Raw genomic sequence first — 26,317 nt, forward strand, 5'->3', positions numbered from 1 at the left:
AAGGCGGGATATCAAATCCAAACTCTTCTTCTTCTTCTTCAATCCCAGGAAACTGAACTCCTTTCCATCCTGTGATCCTGTGCAGGATCCTTTGAGCATGAACCATTCCACACAAAATGCTATAGGTGATTATTCCCAGCCCCCTTAAAATCAGACTTGGGACCAAATGAAACAAACGGTGATGGGTGAACTGGGTTTCTTTCTGCCAGGGTGCCAACGGCCAGGCTCTTCTGAGCGGGGCATGGGAGGTCTTCTTAATTTGCTCTGGTTCCAGCCTACGTACCCTGAGCCTCCAGCACAGATCAGGTCACATGTGCAAATATGCTCACCCAGCCCTTTTGTGTGTGCTTTGCATGGAAAAGAAAGTCTGCTTGTGGAGGAGCCGCCAGGAAGGGCTTTCCTCCCAAGCTTCTGCAGCTGCTTCCATTTCAGGCTCTCTTGCCCTCCATCCGCCCATGATCGGTCAGCCCCTGCCTTCACGGGAGCGCTCCTTTCCTTAACAAGCACAACAATGGCAGCTGCAACGGCCTGCCGCTGGATCTTCAAAGAGGAAATTAATTCCATCTGCAGAAGGGTCAAGTGCTGGAAAGTGCCGAGCAGTGCAGTTTGCATGGCAGGCTACAGAGGCAGCGATGCTAATAAGACTATGTTGAGAACAGCAGCCTGGCTCTGGGGAGTCCGATGAAGGCTTCTACAGATTTTGAAAGAAACAGTCTCCCACACCTAATGATGTCTGCTTTCCAATTCATTAATAATGTGGAGCGGGGAGATGGGAGGGAGAGGCAGGCCTGGCTTTGAAATATCAGAATGGGAGAAGATGGGGATTGCTCCCTCCTCTCACTAGAGGTCATAAAGCGAGAAGCAGCTGCAGCCACAGGGCCACCAGAGCTGGGACCAAGGACCATAGCATTGCAGGAATAGTTCCTGTGATGGGCTGCAGCAGTAGGAATTGGAAGAGGCCTTGAAGCGCAGCCCAAACAGGCCTCGGCCTTCAGGAAGACAAGTCATCAGGTGATGCCTAATGAAGGGATTTCAACTCCAAGCAGCTTCCTCTAGGATGCCTGGACACATTGTCTGACCTTGCTGCTTTGCATCGTTAAATTTCCCCATTCCCAAGATGGTGCTTAAGGGAATTGTCATTTTACCTTCATCTTTCCCCTTCCCAAAACCAATTGGAAATGTCGCTCCCAAAGCAGGTGTGAGCCGCTCTTCCTGGGACAAGTGAGTTGTGAGTGAAACTGTTCTCTGTTTTCTTGAAAAGCGCTTCCTGGGTCCAGTGATGTGGTGCCTGACATCATCTCTTCCCTGGCACTGCCAGGGGGATGGGCTATATTCTTGGACCTCACTCTTCTTGCAATGCACAGAGCTGGGGAAGAGGACACAACTACTTGCAGCCTTCCCAGCTGTTTCCATTTTCCATCAGGCTGACATTTCTTGGCTTTGACATGCCTGCTGGAAATCGCTCTGTCTCCATGTGATTTTTCTGCATGGTTTCAGCAATTCCACACAAATGTTATTCCCTGCTGGGAGAGACAGTGCTGGCCGGGAAGCTCTCTGTCCCAGGTAGGAGCTCTCAAAGCAGAGAATTTGTGTCATTTTATCCCCTCCCCTGACTCGATGTAACTTAAAGGAAGATGGTGGGAGGTGCTTTTATTGGGGCGGAGAGGGACAACATTCTCTGATGCACAGCTTTTTGTCCTTCCTTGGTATTTTCTAAAAGCAATATACATGTTTTTTTACTTTTTTATTTTGTAAGCTTTTGTAAACTGTACTGGGAATGCTGGTTGACCATTGAAGGGTAGGGCATACATTTAACGAATAAGTAAATGGGGAATAAAAAGAGTCCAGTGAGGTTGCCCAAGTGTGGAAACAGAATGTGAGTTTCAGCAGGTGTGTTCAAGAGCAAGGAAAGAAGTCTGTGTTGGAGGCCCTGGTTGGTGCCTCCTCAGCTCTGAAGTGTGGCCTGCAGGTCATTCCTGCTGCAATCTGCCAAGCTCCAGCTCCAGCCCCAAAATATCTTGTTTCCAGGGTATGTTATTGCACTGCTCCCCTTTTTGTGTCAAAAACTGGCACTGCAGAAGCACCCGACCCTCTGCCGCACCCAGAGCAGACTGCTTACCAAAATCCAGGTACATGATGGGTTTGTGCATTGCAGGTTCTGGAGAAAGCAGCTAAAATTAAAGAACTGCAAGAGATCATCACAGATCTGCAGAACGAACTCTCCCAGAAAGACTTGGAGGTGGCGTGCCATCTGCAGGAGGAGCTCCTCCTGGAGTCACAACTGAGCTCCCTGCCGCAGCTGGTAAGGCTTGTGCTGCGTGTGGGGTGGGCCCGCTTGCCACTTTTGCCTGAGGTTTCTCTCTGTCCTGAGTAGTAGTGACAGAAGAGGCACAGTTGAGGGCTGGCCACCAGTACAGTTTGAAGGCAGTAAGGCTAATCAAAAGCTTCCTCTTGTTTTAACTGGAGGGATCCTGGGTGGGTGGGTGCTGGTAACTGAGGGGTTGTAAGAGGCAGGAGCTTTTCTTGTGCATTTGCTTTCGAGCCTGTCTGGGGGCCATGGCTCCTTGGATCACCTTGACGAGGAATTGGTCCCTTGTTGCTGACTTGGGACCTAACCTGGGATCCAAGCAGTGCCAGAGAGGCAGGAAAGAAACACAGGCAGAATTTTCTGGGTGCCCTTCCCTACTGGCTAAGCATTGGCTGCAAAGTCTCCTCTTGGGTTGATCTCTCAGCAGGCATGTCTAGAAGGCTGCTCCTCAATGCAGCCTGCACTTGGTTTAAGCCAGGGGTCAGCATACTTTTCCAGCAGGGGGCCGGTCCACTGTCCCTCAAACCTTGTGGGGTGCTGGACAGTATTTTGAGGGGGGGAATGAATGAATTCCTGTGCCCCACAAATAACCCAGAGCTGCATTTTAAATAAAACCACACATTCTACTCATGTAAAAATGCTGATTCCCAGACCATCTGTGGGCTGGATTTAGAAGGCGATTGAGCCGGATCCAGCCCCCGGACCTTAGTTTGCCTACCCATGGTTTCCAGCCTTTCTCAACCTGTGGGTCCCCAGATGTTGTTGAACTACAACTCCCATCATCCCAAGCTAGCAAGGCCAGAGCTGAGGGATGATGGGAATTGTAGTCCAACAACATCTGGGGACCCACAAGTTGAGAACCGCTGGTTTAGGCTGTAATCATCCATATACTGACCAGATACAATTCACATTGTATCAGTTGGACTTTCCTCTGTGTAAACATTGTTTGGACAGAGCCAAAAACCTCCCAACATTCTCTGAGCGGGATGGGGGTGAAACTGTGGGGGAACGAGATGTAACAGAATACAGAAAAGAAAAATACAATGAATGTCCTTTGTATACACTTGGACAATAATTCACAAAGCATTAAATGTGGATCAGAAGGATTCTGCCAGGTAGCAAAGCACCAGTGAGAGAACTCCCATCATCATCAAGCCAGCTGAGGCAATGGAAGATGAAGTCCAACAACATCTAGTGGGCCACAGGTTCCCCACCCATGGCCTTCCTGGGTGATTAATGCCCCGTGGTCAGCTGCTTGCTGGGAGAGGTAGTGCTGGTGATACTTTTTTCTCAAGACAGATGCAGGCAAAGGAGACTTCTTGGCAGCTCAGGCCAAAGAGGAGGCTCGTTGGGTGCAGAAAACTCTCTGATCTGCAAGGATGGATCAGGAAAAGCCCCAAGCATCCAGGTCCCTGGTAGGATGGACTCTCAGCCCCCACCACAGAGGAAGCAGGAGGATGGCTTCCAGTCAGGAGTGGTTCTTGAGGTCACTATTGGCATGTCCCTTCCAAGGCAATGACTCCTCCTTTCTGAGTGGGTAGAGCAGAATAAGCACAAACACACACTCCACACACACAGACCCTCGATGTGAGTGCTGCGTGTGGTGCGCTCCTGCTGGTGCCAAGCTCTCCTTGCAGGAAACATTCTGGTGTGTGAGTGGAGAAGGAGGAGGGAGAAGCAGCCCTGGCAACCCCTGGGGGCAAGATGTTTGGCCTGGGGACTCAGCAGCTCCTCGCTCAGCCTTCTGTCCCTTTGTGTCTGCTACTCCTGCTCCTCCCCTCTCCTTGGCTTGTTATTTTTCTTTTGACCACTCTTCTCTGCTCCCAGGTCAAGGGCTTGCCCTGTTACAAGAGAAAACTTAGCCGAAAAATTAAGAGGTTTAATCAAAGCTTCTCTAGGTAGCACGAACAATCAGAAAACACTGCACTGGACAAAGTTAACTGCCATTCAGAGAGAAACAGCCAGGGCTTTGCCGTTTCCTGAACAAAGGACTCGGAGACTGAGCCAGAGTTGTGAATGGAATTGCCAGGAAAAGCAGGCGGGGGAGCCATGCAGCACCGTTTCCCTGTACAACTCGCACGCCGGCCATTTTCCTTTCAGCGACAATGTGGAGAGAGGCAGGGAGGTGTCCACAAAGCCAGCTCCCCTCCCCACCCACAAAGGGAACAGATTTTTCTGTCTGAGAAAACAGCTAATATTTCAGGCTTAAAGGAGGGAAAGGAAGCCCTGGTCTCTCCTGAGGCATCCTTTGTTCAGAGGGGTGGGGGATGTATGTGCTTGTTTGTGGGCATTGCCACTGCTGCTTCCCCCCCGCCAGACTGAGTGCAACCTGCTACACCCAACCCAGCTGGCCTCTGCCTACTGAACCTGTAAAGCAGAGCCACCCAGCTCTTCTTGACTCATTAGGAAGCCATTATTGTGCTTTCTCTCTGCATGTATATGTGGCAAAAGAGATCCAGAGAAGGGAGAAGGTTGGAAGCGGACAGCTAGAATGGGAGTGGCCAAGGATCAGGCCAAGGAGTAGAGGGGAGGGAGAGGCAAAGGCAGGATCTGCCTGATCTTTGCCACGTGGCAGAGAGAGGGTGAGGAGGCAGGGCTGATGTTCTCCCCACTCCTTTGGCACATGGAAGGGGCTCCTCTGCCAGCCTGGCAACCTCCTCCAGCTGGGGAAGGTGCTGGCTCTCTGCTCACTGGGGGTTCTCCAAGCCCCCCCCCCCCCCGGTTTGAGTGTGCACATGGGCTGATTAACAAAGAAGGCAAGGTCCTGGTGGGGCAAACTGGCAGCATCTCCCCTCAGCCTGCTTGCCACCGCCGGGATCCATGTTTCTGCATTGTGGCTGCTGCTGCCGACTGGCCCTGTGTGCAGAGCTTGGAAGGAAGGAGGGTGTGCACGCGTACCTTGCAAGACAAGGAGCAGCCATGTGCGCAAGGGAGCCAGGGGTATGGTTTCAGCTTGGCTAAACAATTAAACTCTCAGAGCCGAGGGAGGAGCAGTAGGGCCGTGATTTTCTTTTCTTTTGCAGTAATTGCCTCAGCAATCAGCTTTGATCATCCAGGAGCAGAAGAGACGTGTTGCAAGTTGACATCCGCGGTTTTAATGCAGCCATTTGCATACAGGCGCAGAGCAGAGCACACGGCTTTCTGTGGCGTCTTTGACCTGAAACCGCAGCAGCTTCATAGACACCTCATTTAATTTAATATTTCGCCTCCACTGCAGAAGCCATTGGGGATGGGGGTGGGGCGGATAATCTGGCTCTTGCTTTCCCTGCAAATGTCTCCAGAAATGACATGAAAGTAATTGCTTCTGAACAGAACAGAAAGGAAAAGAAAAGAAATAGCAGAGTTGATTCTGCTTAAATAGCATGGGGATTCGCCCCAAAGATGCTGCCCCCTTCTTTACAGCAGGAGAATGGATGCATGTATGGGGAGCTGGGGACAAGGGGGGGGGAGAGAGATGACCCAGCCTACTTGTCAGGAGGAGGAGGCATCTTCTGTACTGCCATGGCTGAGACTGCCTTTCGCCCCACCCTGGGGGTGGGGAACTTCCTTGCTCCTGACGATCTGGAGGCTGCCAACCACTCTGCCCCTGTTGTGGATGGAGAATCCTGAGGGACATTAAATGGATGGTTTCTCTGCCAGGCAAGACGTAAGAGCCCTGCTGGACCAGGTCAGAGGCTCAGGTGACTCACTGTGGCCAGCGAGAATGGGAAGCCCACAAGCAAGACATGAATGCTCTAGCCCTCCCTTGCAGCCCATCTCACTGCCTGGCCTCTGAGCCACCTTGGCTCCTGGCCATGGACAGACCTCTCCCCTTTGTAAAGTCACAAAATGGGTGGGAGCTAATTCCCTTTGTTCCGTTTGCATCGTAGGCAGTGACCCTCTGGCTTTTTCTCTTCCCTGGGCAGCTACTGTGCTCCAGCAGCTGGGTCCTTTGAGAACTGCCTCTCCTCATCCAGATCCACCAAGCACCTGAAACTAGAGCTAAAGATCTTTGGCCATCAGCACAGCACAGCCCCCACCCCAAGACAACAGGGCCTGGGTGATTCTGACTCCTCAGAGGCTGGAGAGGTTCAGGGTGCCCATTTGACGTGGCGACTCAAGCTTGGAGTTCTTTGAATTTCTACAACCCTGTCCAGCCCCTTTTTGGGTGTTTTAACCTTTGAGGGACCACCTGGCAAGCCCTCTGGCATGGGGTGGGGATGGAGAGGCCACCAGGAAGAGCTTTTTCTTCTAGAGGCCAGAGGAGCACCATTATCCCCACCACTATGCTGCTATAAGGTATAAAGAGGGTTAGGCCTGGCATTGCTGCAGCTTGTCTAGCTTCCTCCAGACAACTGCCCCAGAAGCCAGGACACAATGCTCACCAGCTCCAGTGGCAGGACTGTCACAGCATTGGCTGATGCCCACTTGGCACATTGCCAGGTCCTCCAGGCTTCCTCCTCACACCCCTTGGCCTCTGCCTCCACTCTGTCCTGTCTGGGGTATCTCCCCCTCCCTTCCCAAGGCTTTTGGGGCTGCAGCAGCACAAGCCGCTCTAGCAGATCAATACCCTGAGTCTTGTCGTCTTCTCCCTGCTTATTGGTTGACATTCACAATCCTCTCTTCCTCCCTCCCTTCCTGTATAAACCCCTTTCAGCTGGAGCAGCAAGCCGCAGAGACCCTGAGGCTTCGGAGCCAGCTCCTGCTTGGGCAGGATGAGAGAGACAGCCTGGCAGACAAGGTACCCGAGACCCCTCTCTCCCCTCTCTCACGTGGCGGCTGCACAGAGGCAACGGGAAGGTGTCTTGGCTTCGTGCCCTCCTTGGGCCCCGGCAGAACTCCTGGCCTGCTAATATTGGTTCCCCCCATCCCCACAGGCAGGCAAGCAAGCAGCGCTTCCCTTTCCCACCTGCCCACCCAAGGTCTGTGCTTTATGCTGTTTTGTTAAAGCCCCTTTAATACTAATTGATTTCTCTCTTCCTCCCCCCTCCCCCCCAATTTCTTCCCTTTCTTCCCTGGGCGGGTCAATAGCTGGATGCTCAGGAGCAGAAGATCTATGAGTTGCAGAGCAAGCAGAGAGAGGCACAGGCAGAGCTGGAACAGAGCTGCATCCGAGTCCTCCAGCTGGAGCGAGAGCTGGAGGCCAGCAAGCAGCAGCAGGAGGGATCCCAGAACCAGGTACGGGAGTGCCAGGGAGGAGGAGGAGGAGAAGAAGAAGAAGAAGAGGGAAGCCAGCCAGGGCAGCAGCAGGAAGAGGAGGGAAAAGCTGCTGCCGCTGCTGCTGCTGCTGCTACTGCTTAGCAGGGTCTAGCCAGCCCCTTGTTGAGGCTGCTGTAATGGAGCAGATGTTCGGTATATTGATCTCCTCTTCCTCCTCCTTGCTGAGCTTGCAGTGAGGTGACTGGAAGAGAGAGAAACCATGGCAGAATGAAGAGGACGGACCGTCAGGTGCCTGGATCTGGGCTCCCCAAATGGGTATTGTCTGGTAGAGACAGGCTTGGTGCCAGCCTTCCAAGTGCCCCCCTCATCCTCCCTGGCAGCATCTCCTTCCTGCCACTGGCTGTGCCGCCGTATAGATCTGCGGGGAGGAGGAGGAGAAAGAGAAATGCCCCTGGAGGAGCCTCAGTCATGGCTGCTACTCTTGGACTCCGTTAAAAAGCTGGGCTGGGATTCTGCCCTCCAGGCCAAGGGACGTATTGGCACCTTTAGGTTTTGTCTCCAGAAGCTTGAGGGTGTTGGCAGCTGGGGTGGCCTCTTGCTCTGGAGTGTGGATAGTGGATCTGGGCTTGGAGTGTGCCCCCTATAGCAGGTGTGTGTCCACAGGGGAGCTGCTTGAATTGCATGTTCCTCACTTGCCTTTCCCCCCTGGCAGCAGAGTTAAATATTTTTCTTTTGTTGCCGGGGGGGGGGAACATCTGCTGCCCCTGGATGAGGGCCTGATGGAGCTCCCAGGCTCTGTCTTGTGTTTGACCTGAGATGGCGGATGCTCAATCATGCAGGGGAGGTGTCGAAAACTTGACCCCTGGCTTTTGGCTGCAGTAAGTCAGGTGCATATGGTTCCTGTCCCTTTTCCTTTTCTGGACAAGTCAGCTCTGGCTTTCTGCAAAGGAAAGGTGGGTGCTGTTCTCAGGTGGTGGCACTCCCCCCTCCCCACCTCTGGGTTTAGAAGGCTGCATTGGAAGAATTATTGAGCTTAGGGACGTCAGCCCGTATTTACAGCTGCTTGTTTGATGCTCTGGGGGCCCTTTTGTGACTGGCACTGCTTGCATGGTACTGTTCCTGCCCTGAGGACTTTTAACGGATATGCTCTTCAACTGCTGCCTGATGGGTCTTCTGGTTTCCAAAGTCCCCACGTATCTATTATGTTGTGGCCAGAATCTGCAGAACAGCATCATAGGTGCCGGTTGGCTTCCCAGGAGGTGGTCCCCTGTGAAATGTGGAGAGCACAGGGCACAGAGTGCACACCAGGCACTGCCCAGTGGCTGAAGCAAAGCCTCCTTCCCTCAATGTTTGTATAATCAACATTCAAAGGCTAGAACATGGCAAGTTCAACCACCGCAGTGGTATATCTGAATGCGTGCTCCTGGGGGTGGGGGAGCTGCGGTTGTCCCCTACTGTCATAGGCAAGGTTAGGTGGAAAAAGTTGAGGCATTGCCTGGTATATTATGGAGTGGAGTCCAGCCAGAGTGGGTGGAGTTTTCCACCTGTTCTCCTTTCACTAGCCTTTACACAGGAATAGTCCTGCAGCTAACGTAGGTCGCTGTGTGTGTGTTCCATCTTCGACAGTTCAGTGAGTGTCGAAGGCAGCTGGCCCAAGCAGAAGGTGAGAATGAGGTGCTGAGAGCCCACAAGCTGGAGCAGATGTTGGAAGTGAGCAAACAGTCAGGCGGGATGCCAGCCAGCAGCACAGCTGGCCGTCTGACCCCCACATTCCCTTTCACCCCTCCTCTGGCCCCTGACAAGAGCCAAGGTTGTGTTTGAGAGGAGGATGAACAGAATGAAAACTCCTTCTCAGTTGAGGTTGTAGCTGATTCCTCTGGGCTTTTCCTTCCTTCCTCCCTCCCACAGGAAACCCTCAAAGCTCACACACACCCCTGTGAATTCTTTGGAGTGCATTAGGGACAGGCACAGGAGGGGCCTGGGGGTGACGGAGGGTCCCTCTAATCTGCCACCTGCTTCCCTACCAGATTGAGAAACTGGCGTCCAGCCTCAAAGATTGCAAAAGGAGTCCATGCTTGGAGATAGAAGCAGCCCAGAGGAGCGGCAAGGAGAAGGCGCTGGTAGGTTTGACTGGACAACAGGTAAACTTCTGCTCCTTGTCTCATTGTGATCTCTTCTTCCATTGCAGGAAGAGCTGTTCTTTTGTTGCATTTGTCTGCGTCCAGAAGACCTGAAGGGAGGATAGGTGGGATTGTCCTGCTCTTTACTGAGAGAAGGGGGTGTCAGTGGGTGGCCATGCCAAGACAGGAGAGAGGATGGCTCTGCACTGTGCCCTCCTGGGTTCACTGCCAAGGCCGCTTCCAAGTGTGCTGCAGGCCGACACCACAAAACAGAACAATGCAGGCAACACTCATGCTAAGGGGGGAACCAACAAAAGCAGAAGTGCCATGTGGTTGCATGCCTTGCCCTCCACCATACTGGCCACCATGTTTGGCCTGCCCCTCTGCCAGGCCCTCAGACAGGCTGGGCACCATATCTCTGATGCCATACTCCAGGCAGGCAGGTGGTTGGGTGCTTCCAGGTACGCAGCCCAAAGTGGAGCCGCTGCTGCTTACAAAGCAGAGCCCTCCAGAGAAGCCCCTTGGGAAAATGAGCTGGGATTCCACTGCATGTTCCCTTTGCTGCTGCTTGAGCCCAGCATCCGGTCATAGAGCCATGGCATCCAGGGGAAGGCAGAGCTGCCAACCGCAGGTCTCCTCTTGGGGCAGAACAAAAGTGCTGTTTCTTTCTTCCTTCAGGCATTTTTCTCAGTATCATAAAGTACCTGGCTGGGTTTTTTAATTCTGCTTCAGTTGAAGGCCCTTTAGTTTTGTGTGCTGGGGTGGGGAGCAGTAGTTGCAAAGGCTGCCTATGACTCTTTGAGCCCCGCTATCCCACCCACTGATTAATTACAGAGAGGGGAGATTTTCAAAGGCAGGACCCTGGAGCAGGACAGGGCCAAAGGCAGGAGAGGGTCAGAGGAGGCTGCCTGTGAACCAGGCTCTTGCCTGCCCATCACAGAGGTGGAACGCTCTCCCTTAGGAGGTTGTGTGCTCTCCTTCATTGCAGGTTTTTAGGCAGAGGTTGGATGACCATCTGTCCTGGTTGCTTTAGCTGAGATTCCTGCATTGCCGGGGGTTGGACTAGATGACCCTTGGGACCCCTTCCAATTCTGTGATTCTATGTGGTGGATAAGAAAGACAGTTCTGCATGTTTAATGATGTCTCTTGTGAAACTGACTCTTCTCTTTGCATGTTCTTCTCCAAATCAGTTTTGGTAGATATTCCAAGTGCAAAAGTGTGTTTTGAGAGAAAGAATAGTTTCTATTTATTGCTCTACTTTCATAATTTTGTAATGCCACCCACTGAATTTCTTGTCTAAATGCTTTTGCCTTTTCTCATCGAGAGAAGTGCTTCAGCTTCCTGATCCTTTTCGTTTCCCTCTCTGCACATTTCCTTTTTGGGATTGGTGGCCAGAGCCACCAGCTATATTCTAGTTATTGGCCCCCTATGGATGCTATGCAGTCAATACGAAACTTTCTCTTTGGTAGTCCTGCCACCATTTTCACTGGCCCAACACCCAGAGTTTCTTTTTTTCAGGGGTGCTTTCCATTGGAGCCTGCAGAACTCTTTCTGGGGTAGACAATTTATGTATTTTTTTTCCTCCTGATGTGAGTCACTGTGTTATACTAAATGTCACCTGCTGATCAGTTGGAGGGATTCGTTTCAAGCACTTTCCAGGCTTCTTGGGATTTCACAGCCCGTTATAAACCTGCTGACTTCGTTCTTCACCACTGACTCCAGATCATTTATGAATTGTTACACAGCTCAAGTCCCAATGTAATATGTGAGGAGACTTTTGGCTTGATTCCATTCTTCATGAAAATCCTCTTGTTTTTCATCCTCATTAGTATATGATCTAAACAAGAGGATTTTGTCCTCCGGCCCCATGACCCATCTTGGTAAGCAACTTCATCAAAGGCCTTTTGAAAGTCCAGGTACAGTGAGCTGTGGTTGAAAGGTGCTTGAAGCAGGTATACTCTTTGCACAAGCAATGCTGATCATTTCTTGGCAAGGCTTGTTCTTCCACACGCTTGTATTGCCAGCCTCATCATGCTCCCCCCACTTTACCTGGGACAGAGGTTAGGCTTACAGTTCTGCAAGTTCCTCACCCCTTTTTTTCCAAAATTGGTATTGGCTACCTTCCAATCCTCTTGCCACAAGGTTGATTTTCAGTGAGAAGTTACATATTTTGCTAATAGCCCAACAATGGTGCATTTCCCATTCTTTTGTTCCTCTTACCTCCTCCTCCGCCGCCTCCTCCTTTTCATGGCTTCCTGGCTTTAACCAGGACGCGACTGGGCACCTTAGATATTTTTGTTTAGCAGAATGACAGGATACAAAAAAAAGTAATAGCAACTGTGATGTGTGTAAATCTGGAATCATGAAGGGCAGAGGAGGCTCTCAAGGGGCTTCACTTGCCCTCGCTGCTCCCAGGGGGAATGTGAGCCTCTTTACCAGCTGTGTGTCTGGTCTTCTCTTTCAGACAGAAAGAGCAACAGCTCGGCTGGCGGCACCAGAAGCGGAAGCAGTTACCTGGAGGAGCAAATGCAGCTTGGCCCTCTCAGAGGTACTGTGGAGGCAAAGGGTTGTGAAGGGCTGGGGTGAGAGAAGGACGCTCCAAGAGCTGCCAGCTTGTCCACTAGTATCAGCTCTCCTTGATGCTTGCTTTCAGTAAGGCATGAGAAGAAAGGAGTTCTTCAGAGAGGCAGGTAGGGGCTAGCCTGATCACTAAGAGGCCATGGAGTTGCCCTTCAGGGTTGGAAGGGTGCTTGAGCAGCTACTCTTCTGCCTTCCTGCCTGCCTTCCACCACATGGTCATGGTCCTCACAGCACCAGAAGCATTGAGCTGGGGTTATGTGGTGCATCAGTCAGTCTGACAGAAGGAGGGAGTCGAAATGTCTGGCACTGAGCACATCTGGCTTGCCATGCCTGGACTGCTGGAGTTGCTCAGTTCCCCACCCTCTCTTCCTCCTCCTGTCTCTGAGCACCAGCCAGGGGGTGTGTCACTGTGACTGCTCAAGGCATGCACTTGCAGCCAGTGTGGCATGGCAGAGGTGTGTACATGCCTGCATTCAGAACTGCCTGCCATTTCCTGCAAAACAGAGGTGCCAAGTGTGAGTTTTGACTGCTTCCCCAGTCAAGGTTTCCTTGAAGCTCCCCAACCCTGGGAAGGAGGGAGGGCAATGGGACAGGCAAGTGCTGGGCTTCTACCAGGAGGTCCAGTGGCTGAGAGGATGAGCCCTGTTTTGTCTTCTGCCTCTGGTGAGGAGACTCTGCTCTAGGTGGGAATGGAGCTGCGGATGGCTGCCTTTTATTCTGTGCCTGTCAGCTGCTGAATTTGCAGGGAACAACTTGCCGTCTTTTCTTTCTGGCTTTTGAGAATCCACAGATATGGGGCAGCATTGCCTCTTTCCCCCTCTCCCCACAGCATCCCTGGGAGGGTGTGTGTGTGTCAGAATCTGTGTGTGTGTGTGTTTAATTCCCTGCTTTCAGAGGAACACAACTAGCAAATGATGGGATCTTTGACAGAACAAAGGTATTTTTGAGGGCTCTGTAATAGACACTGTTAATGCGTCCCGTCCCTCATTGTCTGCTGTCTGATCCCATCCCTCTGCCAGACAGTCACTGCGGGATGAGTCACTTCTCATGTCTGGCAATCAAGGTGAATTTTCAAAAAGCTGCCATTTTGAAATTATGCAGTAGATGCGGTGGGGTGTGGGGGAACGGCCGAGGCAGAGCTTGCAAAGGCTGAGGGAGACCCCTGCTGTCCTTTTCAGGAACTCCAATCCTCCCACCCCCAGCATTGCCAATGTGCAGGAAAGGACGGGCAAGAGTTGTATTAATTACTAACTGCAGCCAAAATGGAGGCAGCTACACACAGGTTCCCGTTGCTTTTATGACTCTTGGCCAGGGGTGGGTGAGATGTCTACATCACCTGCTGCATCAAACAGGGGCCCTTGCTAGGAAGATTTTTTGCTCCACAGGGCTTCCTGCCACCCTCCACCGCTGTAGCTGGGCCCTGAAAATGTTCTCCAGACACCAACCAGAAGTGAGCAAAGGGTGCCAGAGGCAATGAGGGATTATAGGTGTGTGGTTGTGGTTGTGCTCATAGCCCCTTAAACTTCTTTCTAATCTTACTGCATTCCTTCCACCCCCACCTCCAGTGGCCTGAGTCTCAAGCACCCCTTAGTATTGGATTTAGTAATAAATAGCAGTTCTTTGGCCCTTCAGTGCTAAGCTGCCAGCGCTCTGGGCCAGCCATGGTGGTCCACAAAGTAAGGCAGGAAGACGCTGAGATCTGTGCTCAGGGCTTCTCTGAAATGACACTGCTGACTCCTTTCCTTAGGAAATGCTACCTGATCATTCCTCCCGTCCACCTCTTCTCCTGGTGCATTACGATGGAGCAAGACTTTCACCACAGAATGAAATCTCATCCAGCTTAATTCTGTTGTCTAGATGTTTGCCTTGGACTTACTGGATTCCTCCTCAGTTTTCTTTTGTTAAAAAAAGAAATATGGGTGCTGTGTTTGGCTGTCTTCCAGTCCCATTCACCTTTTGGGCTGATGCCACCTGACCCCAGTGCTCTGTTGCGAAGTGTATGCTTAATTAGATAGTTCGTTCTAATTCCTTTTTGAGTTTAATGTCACCTCTTCAAACACTCCTTCAGTGGAGACTCTTCTGCCATTTCCTTCCTTTTGCATTGTCCTCCTCTAACACTCTGCCTGCCTCTCTGGCAGCTGCCTGACTTTTGAAGTACAGAAACGACTTCATCATCAGCTCTTCTCTTCTTGCTTTGGGTACTTGGGGTGGCTGCCAATCCTGGGTTGGGGTGGGTGAGAGGGCCATTCTGTCTTCCTTGGCACTCAGTCAAGCCTCTTCCTGGCACAGGCAGCTTGCTCCTCCTTGTGCTGATGCTTCCGGAATTCTTTAAACTTTGCAAGAGCCTCTGAAAGCCTCAGGTCAGGCTGCAGTCCCGAGATGGGCAGGAAAAAGCCTCCTCCAGCCTGTGCAAGGGCTATGGCCAAGGGCCAGAGTGTAGGATTGAGCTTAAGGACAAGTTGCCTCCCTTCCTTCTTCTCTGACTTGCGTACCAAGTCAGCCAACAACTTCATGGTATGCCATCCCAAGACCCATGGGGTGCCCAGAGGATCGTGTGCTTCTCTAGACTGTGTGGGAGTTGCTGTACCAGGGCTGGTCTCCCGCTTCCTGCATCAAGCAGTCTTTGGGGTTGGAGACCTCTGAGACTTGTTTTACAGATCTTTCAGTAACTGACTTCCAGGAGAGCTGGGAGGGGCCTGAGTGCAGGACAGAGACTCTTTCTGTTCATGTTGCTGGGGTAATGTGTTGCAGCCCAAAGGGCTGGGAACCCCCTTCCCTCCCTGCTGTGTGGTGGGCAGCTGGTATCTCTGCTCAAATCAGCCCCTGATAGCTACCATCTTGGGGGGGGGGCTGCTCTCCACCAGCCAAGCCTGATTCTTGCTGCCCTTCCCCATCTCTGCCCATCAGCCCCTCGGATGGACTAAAATCTGGCCGGCCTTTGTTGTTTTCCTAATTTCCATTTTGTATCCTAAAATATGCACTCTGAGTTCCGCTCGACAGACACCCCTAATCTAATCTCCACGTCTGCTTTCTAATTTTCGCAGTCAGGGTAAAACAAATTGGCCGGCGTTAATTGTCTGCACAGCAGCCCGGAGCTTCGAGCTGTGATTTACGAGCTCAGAGCAAGCGCTCTGCAACACATTTTTCTTAATTTATTTTTAATGAGTCTCTCAATTAATTTTCTTGGAAACATCTTAATGATGTTGGAGGCGGGTGTTAATGAGGTCTGTGCTCATGCGTCATTTTGCATATTTTGCTGTGCTGAACAGTGCTGTGCCTGCCAGGCCCATTTGTGGAGGAGAGGGGAGGAAGGGGGTTCTCCTTCCCATTTTTGGAGACGAGAGGAGTAGCAAAGGCTCAGGATCCAAGTCTGTTGTTGAGACCCAGGTTTAAGAGGAGCCTGGCTGCTGGATCAGACCAATAGAGGCCTCCTGTTCTTAATAGTGGCCAGCCAGATGCCCTGTGAGGGATGTACACCTGAGGGCAACAGCATTCTGCCTGCCTGGGTTACCCTGTAAGTGGTATTCAGAGGCTTCATACAGCCTCTGACACGGGAAGCACACAAGGTCCCGGGTGGGATCAGCCCACCATCTAACCAGCCAGCTAGGTGCCCCACACCCTTGTCCTGGGCTTCTTTTTTCATCTGTCTCAGGGGTTGACAAAGTTTTGTGGCTTGGGTCGGTTCACAGTCCCGTAGATGCCTCAGTGGGCCAGAGCGTTCATGCACATGCAAACACTATTTCTGGCGCTCCTTCCGGTGCGGAGGAGGCGTGCGCAGCTTCACAGAAGGCGGTCCCCACTCTGCTCTGCGCCAGTTCAGCGCGGTGCATGGGAGCCGACCGAGCGGGCGGTGGGGGTCCGTGGGCTGGTTAAATGATCCCCATGGGCCGCTTGTGGCCCATGGGCCTTAGGTTGCTGACCCCTGATCTATCTCTTTCCACACAATGGTGAAATCCCCAAGCAGACAGCAGTACACTTTCCTCACCCTTCAGCAAGTTGTGATCCTGTGAGCAGGCCCTTGAAGGCCTTCCTTGTGTGCTTTCGCCCAGAAGCAACAGATGCCCATGGCAGACGTGAAAGTGCTCCCTGTCTCCCTGTGGGGCCAAGTGGGGCCCACCGAGCCAACAACTCAGGGTGGGACTGCCCAGACCAAACAGAGCAGCAGCAACCTCTCAGGCCAAGGCCAAGTCAGGAGACTCCCTCTTGCCTAGGTTAGACACCACCCCACTTGCCCAATATGCTGGCTAAGTGCCAACAGGGGAACCCCTTCTAGTAGAAAAGAAGAGGCCCAGATTGGGGTTGACTGGGGATGTGAAGAGCACTCAAGGTCAGGCAATGAGTGAACCACACAGGCTCCGTCCTCCCAAGAGGACACACCAGGGAGCGATGGCACAAGCCAGCAACAGCACACCTGAGGATGAAGTTCACAGGTCTGTGCCTGGCATGGCAAGCACAGGGCACCTGGCACTTGCCACCTGATACACCCACATCTTTCCTTAAGGCTGGTGGTGTGTTAAGAGCTGCCCAGAACTCAGAGGTAATGTGGTCTGTGCCCTGGGGGTGCGGTTCCAACCGAGGGATGCGGTTCTTTGGGGTGGGGAGAGGCGGCCCCCTGCTCCCTCCCCACGCTTTGTTGGCATCTGGGAAGATGTGAGCCGTTGTTGTTTTCTCACCGCGTGTCAGTCTTCATTAAATCACGAAGGAGCAGAGCAGAGACAGCTTTTGTCCCAGCCAGAACGTGGCAGCTGTTTAATTTCAATTAACACAGCCTTGAAAGGAATAACATGAAGGCAGCAATTAAAGGGAGGCGGGATTTCCTCGGTGGCTTTTTGCCGTTGCCTGAGTCGCTCCACAGCAAGGGGGTGGGTGGGACGTGCCTCCTGCTTGGCGCTGCAGGCTCCTCCAGGTGCCTCCTGCTTTCAGCATCCTTCTCCACAAGTTGCAGTGGCAGTGCTCCCAGGTGACACACCAGCCTCACACAACATTGCCTGTCCTTTACCTTGGACTGGTCCAGCCATACAAAGCATGAGAACTAGGGAATAAGATGCCTGGGGCTTGGAGCCCTCCCTGTGGAAGGACGTGATGAGGAGGATGTTGTTCTGCCTCTTCCTGAGGAGGCTTAGCTACCCATCCCACATGCTGCAGTTCGGAAAAGTCCAGAAGATGAAGTAACTCCTGCAGCTCCTGCAGCACTCTGGACTCAGGATCTGGCCCAGAAATGAGACCTCATGTCTCTTTGGACCCGCTGGGTCTGAAGCAGCCAGAACTTGCGCTGTGATTCCCAGTGGGCGCATATGGCCAGCAACCACTCCTTGCCTTTGGGCATCCCAATCAGCCCAAAGACGCCGGTTCTTTGACGCTTGTTCTTTCGTGCGTGGAGGGAGGGGAAAAGGAGGGGAAAGGCTGCTATTGATCGGGTGCTTTAGGAGGGAAAGGGATCTCCTTGACTGTCTAAACACTATTGATCCTCTGCTGGGCCTGCAGCTGGCAAGGAGGAAGGGATTAAAACCTCACTGCCGACAACTTCTTCTTTGGTGGCTGAGCAGAGAGAGCAGGAGGGCCACAAAAGGGGAGCCAAGGCAGCTTCCTCCTCTGCTTCTGGAGTGGCAGAGGAGCAGGGAGGGCCCCGGTGGAAAGCGGTCGGCCTGTCTTGCATCTGGCAAAGAAGGTTAGTGCTTCCAAGAGCCACAACAGGTCCATTTCCTCTAAAGGCTCTTTGGATTGCATCTGTTTTGGCCACTTCCCTGGCAGACCAAGAGGCTTCTGCCAGGACAGGTGGTCCTCCGACCGCTGAAAGTGGGTGGCCTCCATCTGCATTTATGGCCTTTGCTCAGGAGGTTGCCATCATCCCTGCCTTCTCGGCCCCTATGGCCTCCTCGCCCTTCCTCCAGAATGACTGTATTCATTTTGCACAGGAGTTCATGGCTGACCCAAGCCTCCTCTACCTGTAGGTCATGAGAACTGCCCCCGAGAGGCATGTGTGTGAATGCAAGAGTGACTGTGGGCTGCGTGGGCTGGGAGTACCTTCCCTGCTTCTTCATTGATGCTCCCAATTAAGGCGAGGAAGCATTCCCATAAAGAGGTCTGTGCTTCTTTCCAGTGGGGTTGCCTCTCACTGACCTTCATTTGAATATTGCACTGAGATACGCAGTCAGAATTCCCAGCCCTTCATGAGTGAGGAGGTGGCTCTTCAGAACAGAAACAATAACATCATTTTTTTAAATGCTAGGTTGAGACCAGCCTGATGGTGTGCTGGGCTAATTTTTTTTAAAAGGTCTCTGCTTGGCTCCAGAAAGACATCAGATGTGGCCCCAGGCAAGCTTCCCTGCAGAGGGTGTTCTGCAAGTGGGCGCCCCTTTCTCTTCTAGCCCCTCCACATCTGAGTCCCAATTTCTGTTTGAAGAGGCAGTCCTGCATTGACCTGGAAGGGTGCCAGGTTTGCCCAGTGAAGTAGTCAGGTTCAGGGCTGAGGCAGGGAGCTCCTAGCCCTGCCAAAGACCCAGAGGGAGTGGGAGGAGGCCCTCATGCCATTGTGTTCCCTTCCAGGCTGCGGAGCAGAGCGAGGCACTGCACAGACTCCAGGAGACCCACAGCGCCCTGCAGCAGCAAATGACCGAACACGAAGGCCTCATCTGCCAGCTGGAGATCCAAGTCCAGGAGCAGCAGGAGGACCTGCAGGGAACCAGGGAGCAGGTATAGAGTGCTGGACCACCTGGACAGGGGGGTGCATGGGAGTCCCCCCCCATCCCCAGAATGAAGGACTTGGGGGCAGGCAGAAACCTGGTAGAGTGGCAGGCAGTGGGAGCCACAGAGCTTGTTTTATTGCCACCCCCTGTGAGCTGCCATCCCATCCCACAGAGCCATGCTGGGGGCCTCGCCCAAGCCTACGCTCCTTCCCCCCAGGCATCTGAATGCAGGCAGGCTGTGCAAGAGTTGGAAATGTAGCAAGCCCTAGTGGAGGAGGCAGGCCTGGTGCTAGAGAGAGCAGAGAGCCAAGTGAGCAGGACGGAAGGCTTGGAAAGACCTCCTGGGAGCCCATTGATGGCTTCTGGCATTCACACCTTGCTTTCCCTGTCTGAAAACCCTCATGACTGGCTGGCCTGCCTGAGGATCCCCTGAGCTAGATGCTTGCTTTCAGGCCATGGCTGCCACGAAAGAGCCGCAGGTGCCCAATTTGTCTTCCAGATCTGGCAGCAAAAGCAGCAAATGGCGAAGCTGGCAAGAGCTGCAGCTGATAGCCAAGCAGCAGAGCAGCAGGTACCATGTGTCCCTCTCCTGGCCCTAGTCCAAGGTGCTTGAGGGAAGGAGGTTTGTCCCAAGAGGACCACAAGCCCTTCTCTTCCCTGCAGTCTCTGGGCATTTGGGCTCTTTTGATTTCTTTTAAATGCTTCCATCCCTGGGTTCCTCCCAGAGGCTCCCAGTGATAACGATGTAATGCTAGAAGCCTCTGAGACCAGATGGATAAGTTGGAGCTCTTTGTCTTAGAGGGGAGCATAGATATTGTGGGCATAACTGAAACCTGGTGGAAGGGAAAGATCCAGAGGGAATACAGATACACACTCCAGGAAGGACAAAGATGGCTGTATTCTGGCCTCAGAATTAGTAAAACTTCTGGATCCCAGTTGCTGGGAATCACAAGTGAGGAGCGAAGCTAATGTATTCTCGCCCTGCTTGTGGGCTTCCCTTTGGGGTCATCTGGTTGGCCACTGAGGACCAGATGGGGCTCAGCAGGGCAAGGCCATATGCTTTTGTATGCCCGGGTGACACAGGTTCAATTCCTGGTGGCATCACTAGGTGGAGCTGGGAGAGGATTCCCACGGGTTGCTGCCTGTCGGGTTACAAATGCTTTGGGTTACAAACACTTCGGGTTACAAACTTCGCTAACCTGAAAGTAGTTACCTCGGGTTGCGAACTTTGCCCCAGGATCGCCCCAGGATGCGAACGGAAATCGCAACGCGGCAGCAGCAGGAGGCCCATTTAGCGAAAGCGCACCTCAGGTTAAGAACGGTTTCGGGTTAAGAACGGACCTCTGGAACGAATTAAGTTTGTAACCTGAGGTACCACTGTATAAGGTAGCTTTTTAGTGGGGCTGATCCAGCAGGACCCTTCTGACCTTATTAGCAAACAATAATAACCCATTAAATAATTTTAAAGCCAGGAAATCAAGAAAAGCAATGCCTGTTAAACAAAAAAAAAAGGCTCAGTAATTCCCAAATACCCTCCAAAACCTTCATCTAAAAACTGATATGGGGTGGCGGGTGGGAACGACAGGTCTCAAATCCTTTGCCACTGCTACTTTTTGGAGGAGGGGGAATTCTGGGGTTAACTGAGCAGCAAAGCCTCTTTGCAGGGTTCTTCTGTGCTTACCTTGTTTAAAACGCTGTTGCCATGGCAGGTGCAGCAGTACAAGGACATTATCCACCAGCTGCAGGAAAATTTGGCAGCCTCTCGGGCTTCCCAGGCTGCCTCCGAGTCCAGAGTCCGCAGCAGGGAGGAGGAGATCCAGGACCTTCAGCAGAAAGAGGCCTTGGCACGTCACCAGCTGAGGATGCTGCAGAGTGAGGTACAGCCCAGTGTGAATTGGGAGGGGCCAGAGAAACCCACCCACTCAGGAGCTAAGGATGTTTTTTTTGGCCTGGCCCTTTTTTCCTGGGACCAGGTGGGTTAGCAGAAGGAGCTGCTGAGCACACAGCAGCACACCTCCCACATCCTCTGCAGACAGGAGGAGCTGCAGACAGACAGACCAGGAGCTAAGTGCCCTGCAGAAGGTTGTGTGTGAGCAAGAGGCACACTGGAGGGAGACGGCTGGGCAATTGAAGCTCAAAGTCCCTGCCAAGTGCTCAGGGGTTGAGGCCTCTGCTCAGCCCTTCTCTCTCTTTCTTGCCAGGCCCAGAGGACCAAGGAGCAGCTGGCTTCCTTGCAAGAGCAGCTTTCTACCTGCCAGACTCAGGTGAGCCTTCCTCCTCCTCCTCCTGCTCCTCTCTCACTCCAAGCCCAGAGAGACTCTGTTCCAAATCCCAGCCCAGCTTGCCCCAGTTTCTTCCACCTCTAAACTGGGACTTCTGTGTGTGGCGGACCTCCCCCTGGTGTGCCTCTCTGCGGCCTCCTTCCCTCCACATCCTCTCACGTGGTGCTTTGCCTGGCCTTGGATGCAGCTGCAGCAGAGCGAAGAGCGGGCGGAGCAGAAGGAGGCCGACTTCCAAGCAGCACAGGACGAGCTCTCCCAATGCCAGGAGCGGCTGTCTGACGCCCACGCAGAGCACCAACAACTGGCCCAGAGCATGGCAGCGCTGGTGGAGCAGCAGGAAGCCTCCAAGCGAGAGGTAGGCTGGCTAGCTGCTGCAGGCCTCCCAGGCAAGACTCTTCCTGGCCCAGCAGCCTCCTTGCTGCTCTTTCTGCCAGAGGGAGAAGGTTGCTGCAGCAGCACCCAAGGAAGGTTCCAAGTTCTAGGCATTGTCTCTGGAATCCCCCCCCCCTCAAGCTGCCAGTTCTTAGTCAGGCCCTTCTTCCCCCAGGTCGATCTCCGTGACCAGACGATTTTGAAACTTCAGAGATGTCTGAAAGCAGCTGAGGAGGAGCGGGTGCAAGGGAAGGATGAGGTGACATTTTGGGGGCGGAGAGCCTCCTTGTCGCAGTCTTGAAAAAGTAGCGCACAAAGGGTGGAGCTCCCAAGGTGACCAGCAGCCAGGCCCTCCTCCCTCCCTCCCTCCCCAGTGTTCTCTGAGCAGGGGAAGAGTCCCAAGGACAGCAGACTCTCCCCCCGCAGAGGATGAATCACCAAAGGGCAGGTCACAGGAGGTGCTTGTGTGTCCTCAGCAGGTTGTTTGGAAACAAGCAGGCAAATCACAGGGCAACGCACAGTGAAGTTCTCTGGGCTCTCATCTGTTCCAGAAGCTGGATTGACTATAAGTCGGCAGCTCAGGATCTATCTTGACAAGCAGCAGTTGGGGCCGTAGTGCAAGGATGAGCTTCCGGGGGGCTTTGCCTCACATAGCGCAGAGGAAAAGAGCCAGACCAGGGGTGGGAGAGAAGGGGCAGGATGAGATGGTCTGAATGTGTGGATTGCCCGGCAGCCTCCTGAGGATGCTCATCTGTCCCCTGGCACTGCCAGCTTGCAGGTAAAGAGGCCGAAGTGAACCACCTCAGGGGGCAGCTCCACCACCTGCAGGATGAGCTGAGGATCCTGCGAGACTCTTGCACTGAGCAGGAGAAGGCAATAGTGGAGCAGACTCGGCTCATCTGCCAGCTCCAGCACGAGAAGGAGTCCTCCCTCAGCAAGGTCCGTGCCCTCTGGCGGGGGGTGGGGGTGGGGAGTGGTTGCAAACTCAGTTAGGCCCCCATTATTATTATTATTTCCCTACAAGCTGATCTCAGTTTCCTGCCACCCCCTAAAGTTTGAGTCCCTTCCCTTCAACGGTCTTCAGCCTCCCTGCATCCTTGTGGGCTGCCTCTCCTCCAGGTGCACACCCAGAACCCCTGACTGCAGGGGGAAGGAGCCAATTTGGGGCCAGATCCATTCCTTGCTGCATGGGGAAAGAGAGGAGACCAAGCTCCAAGGCACCCCTCCTCTTACTCACATGACAACCCCCCCCCCGGCTGTGCTGTTTGCAGAGCCAGAGCAAGGCCGCCGCCCTGGAGCAGCTGCGGGGTGAACAGCTCTCTGCCCAGCAGGACCACCAGGCCAACATGGACCAGCTGCAAGACAAGCTGCAGCGCCTGCAGCAGGAGCTGGATATCTGCAAGGGGCGCAACCAGGAGAACCTCAGCAAGCTGCAGTCCCGCGAGTGCCGGATCGAGAAGCAGGCGCTGGACCTGGAGATGCTGCTTCAGCAGTGCCAGGTCCTCAAGGAGCAGGTGAGTCCAGCCAGCTGGCTGCACCCCACACCCCACTCCTACCCTCCCACCCAGAGTTGCCTACCTCCCTTTCCCCCCGCAGCTCCTTTACTACGAGGAAGTGACCCAGAAGCAGGAGCGGGAGCTGTCCTGCCAGAGCAAGCGAGAGCGGCACCTGCATGAGCAGCTGGGCCAGGTGGAGAGCAGCAGCACCCTCCTGGAGGGCAGCCTGGAGCTCTACAAGAAGAAGTTCCAGGCCTCGCTGAGCAGAGCCGGGGAGCTGGAGTGCCAGTTGCAGCGCCTGGAGGAGGAGGCCGCCTGCCAGGTAGGGGCCCCGGTTCAGAGATGAAAGCGGTGGCAATGGGGGCCTGGCTGTTCTCCTGGCCCTAAGCTGCACTTGCCCTGTTGTCGCAGGCCAAGGAAAAGGATGAGGCCCTCTATAGGTTGCAAGCGGAGCAGCAGATCCTGCAGGAGGAGCTGAAGGGCAAATGCTGGCAGGCCAGCCGGGCAGAAGACACCGCTGAGCAGCTGATGCGGGAGCTGCGCGACACCCAGGTGGAGCTGGCCCAGAGCCGGCAGCTCGCCTGCCATTCTGAAGAGACCATCCAGGCGCTGCAGGAGCAGTTGGCAGCCAACCGTGTCCAGGTGAGCCTGGCCTCGGCCCCCAACCCCACGGGCAGCGGAAGAGGGAGCCACCTCTGACTGACTGCTGTGTGCTCTTCAGCTCCTAGACCAAGAGGCGGCGCTGGCCACGTTGCACAGGGACTTCGCTTCTTACAAAGCAACTCACAGCTGCTCCAACGGCAGCTATGAAAGCCAGATAGTCGCCACAGAGACCCTCAGGCAGGTAGGCCCTGTTCTCGGGCCACAACACTTGTTGGGGGGTGCTGGGGGGAGCCCTGGAGATGTAGGGCTCCAGGCTGAGTCGTGGTTCTCTTTGTTCTGAGCAGAAGCTGCTGAAAGAGGAAGAGGAGAGCTCTAAGCACCAGCGGCAGGCTGAGGAGTACCAGGGCCTGGTGCAGGATTTAAAACTGGAGCTGGTGAGGGTCACTGAGCAGAAGAGCAGCGCTCTGAATGGTAGGAACGAGTGGCAGTAGCAAGGACGTAGGCCAGGTCTCACTCTTGGCCTGGGCAGACGTCGGGCTGGGCTCGGCCGGTGCTGAGCAAGAGGCCACCTTTTTTTCCAGACTTGGCTCACCTGGAGCTGAACTTGCAAAGCCTGTATGAGGAGGCAGCAACTGAGAGGGACAAGCAGCAGCAGCAGGTCCAGCAGCTGCAGATGGAGCTCAAGCAAAGCCGCAAGCTGGTTGCTCAAAGGGAGCAGGTGAGCACCTCTGCCTTCCTTTGCTGGGAGGCTTGCTGGGGTGTGTGGGTCCTTGTCTGAGGCTGACTCCCTCTCTGCACTCTGCACTCCCTCCCTCCCACAGGCCATCCAGAAGCGAGATGCAATCCTGCGGAAGTCTCAGGTGGAGATGGTGCACGCCTGCAGCACCCTGCAGGAGAAGGGGCAGGAAGTGGAGCAGCAGCGTGCCCGTGCCCATCACCTGGAGGCCAGCCTGCAGAAGGCCCAGCAGGAGCTGGAGCACAGCAGAGCGGAGTGTGCCACATTGTGTGCCGAGGTGCAGGCCCTGCGGCGGAGCTTGCACGAGAGCCAGGAGCAGCACCAGAAAACTGGTGAGTGGGGCCAGGACATGTGAGGCTGGAGGCCAGAAATTCCTGTCAGTATCGTTGAGACTAGAATACTGGGCAGCGGCAACAGTTGGAGCAAAGCAGCAAAGGTGGGAGTGAGAAGCAAGCCGAGGACCCACCTCCCCAGGTCCTTGTGGGATGCTTCAGCCAGCCCACCTGCTGGTTTCTTCTGCTCCCCTTTGGGGCTCCTGCCAGCATCTCAGACCCTCCCTCCGCCCCACAGCCCAGGAGCTGGCGCAGCAGGAAGAGCAGGTGCTGCTGGCCCAGAGCAGCCTGCACAACGCCCAGGAGCAGCTGAGTGAGCGGCTCACAGAGCTCACACATCAGACACAGGCTGGCCGCCGGCTGGAGGCAGAGCTCCGGGTTCTCAACGAAAGGCTCTCTGTTGCTGAAGCAGAGCTGGAGCAGAAAAGGTAGCAGCTGCAGTGGCAAATGGCAGGGGTGGGGGTCTCCTTAGGCCCTGACATGAGTCTCTATGGAGGGAAAGGATTGCAGAAGAGGAGGGGCGCCTTCCGTGGCTACTAGTTGTGAAGGATCAAAGAGCGGTGGGAAGGGAGCTGTTGTCCTCAGGTCCCGCTTGGGGCTTCTCTTGAGGCATCATGATGGGCTGCCTGCTGTCAGCAAGAGGAGGCTGGTCTAGATGGAACCACTTTGACCCAGTGTTTTTATTCTTGCTGCTGATTCTGCCTCCCCCAGAGAGCTGTTGGAGCAACTGATGGGAGAGCTGAGCCAGTCAAAGCAGCAGCACCAGGCAGCCATGCAAGAGTCCCAGCAGCACCAGAAGGAGGCATCTCGGCTGCAGCAGAAGCTACAGAGCAGCCGGGAAGGGCTGAAGAGCCTGCAGCTGAAGGTGGGGAAGGGGAAAGTGGAAGGGCTTGAAGGGCAACTGCCATCTCAGCCAAGCCAATTGCTTCTGCCTGGTGGCAGCCTGAAGCTTCTGGTATGTGCCGCCCACAGGTGCAAGGGAACCAGTCGGTGCTGGATGAGTTGCAGGCAGAGTTGGGCCAGCAGAAGCGCCAGGAGGAGGAGCTGCAGCGGCAGCTGCGAAGGGCCAAGGAGCAGGAGAGCCAGCTGGTACAGCAATGCAAGGAGCTGCAGCATCAGCTCCAAAGCAGCCAGTGCAGGGTGAGCCACTGGGCAGGGCTGCAGGGAGGAGGCGTGTGCCAAGTCTCCCAGGAGCTGACAGCCCCCTGGCCTTGCAGTTGCAGGAGGAAGAGTGGAAAGCCCAGAGCCTGCACACCTGCGCCACAGAGCGGGAGACAGAGAGCCGTGTTCTGCGTGAGCAGCTGAAACAGCAGAAGACGGAGCTGGAGGTGCTCCGCAGAAAGTATGAACACGCCCAGTTGCAGCTGCAGCAGGAGACAGCAGAGGTGAGTGCTGCCATTGCCACCTCCCCCCGCCCTCGCCTGTCTTCCTGCAGGTTGACCAGGCTTGCCTCCCCCACCCCACTCCACAGGTGTTGCGCCAGGAAGCCACCCTCTCCCAGCTCCACACTGAGCTGCACACTGCCCAGGAGAAGGAGCGCCAGAACAACCAGTCCCTGGCTGCAGCCAAGAACATTGCCCAGGACCTCCGGCTGCAGGCCACGTCCTGCCAGGCCAGCCAAAGGGAGGCGGTGGAGCAGGTAAGGCCAAGCCAAACCTGGGCA

At 54.2% G+C, this 26,317-nt stretch overlaps 1 protein-coding gene across 9 annotated transcripts in view; it reads left to right on the forward strand.

Annotated features, from left to right (window-relative positions):
- The window catches only part of PMFBP1 (polyamine modulated factor 1 binding protein 1), an 85,235-nt gene that overhangs the window by 53,593 nt on the left and 5,325 nt on the right, over window positions 1–26,317 (forward strand). For 3 of the 9 annotated variants that reach the window (XR_008331836.1, XM_053399847.1, XM_053399843.1), the window contains 25 exons: window positions 2,156–2,302; window positions 6,945–7,028; window positions 7,319–7,465; window positions 9,074–9,157; window positions 9,475–9,567; window positions 12,032–12,115; window positions 18,694–18,840; window positions 19,333–19,404; window positions 20,543–20,710; window positions 21,035–21,097; window positions 21,303–21,470; window positions 21,663–21,746; window positions 22,259–22,426; window positions 22,759–23,001; window positions 23,084–23,305; window positions 23,395–23,625; window positions 23,705–23,827; window positions 23,931–24,057; window positions 24,168–24,304; window positions 24,408–24,654; window positions 24,893–25,082; window positions 25,366–25,519; window positions 25,627–25,794; window positions 25,872–26,039; window positions 26,126–26,293. Coding sequence is in view for 8 of the 9 variants with exons in the window: in XM_053399847.1 (XP_053255822.1) it covers window positions 2,156–2,302; window positions 6,945–7,028; window positions 7,319–7,465; window positions 9,074–9,157; window positions 9,475–9,567; window positions 12,032–12,115; window positions 18,694–18,840; window positions 19,333–19,404; window positions 20,543–20,710; window positions 21,035–21,097; window positions 21,303–21,470; window positions 21,663–21,746; window positions 22,259–22,426; window positions 22,759–23,001; window positions 23,084–23,305; window positions 23,395–23,625; window positions 23,705–23,827; window positions 23,931–24,057; window positions 24,168–24,304; window positions 24,408–24,654; window positions 24,893–25,082; window positions 25,366–25,519; window positions 25,627–25,794; window positions 25,872–26,039; window positions 26,126–26,293 (3,687 nt within the window). In the remaining variant the exon portion in view is untranslated. The remainder of the gene's footprint in view (window positions 1–2,155; window positions 2,303–6,944; window positions 7,029–7,318; window positions 7,466–9,073; window positions 9,158–9,474; window positions 9,568–12,031; window positions 12,116–18,693; window positions 18,841–19,332; window positions 19,405–20,542; window positions 20,711–21,034; window positions 21,098–21,302; window positions 21,471–21,662; window positions 21,747–22,258; window positions 22,427–22,758; window positions 23,002–23,083; window positions 23,306–23,394; window positions 23,626–23,704; window positions 23,828–23,930; window positions 24,058–24,167; window positions 24,305–24,407; window positions 24,655–24,892; window positions 25,083–25,365; window positions 25,520–25,626; window positions 25,795–25,871; window positions 26,040–26,125; window positions 26,294–26,317) is intronic. The other 6 variants (XM_053399849.1, XM_053399850.1, XM_053399846.1 and 3 more) reach the window with 6 other exon arrangements.

This window comes from Podarcis raffonei, chromosome 8 (genome assembly GCF_027172205.1).
Source record: "Podarcis raffonei isolate rPodRaf1 chromosome 8, rPodRaf1.pri, whole genome shotgun sequence".
In the NCBI taxonomy this organism is placed as follows: Eukaryota; Metazoa; Chordata; class Lepidosauria; order Squamata; family Lacertidae; genus Podarcis; species Podarcis raffonei.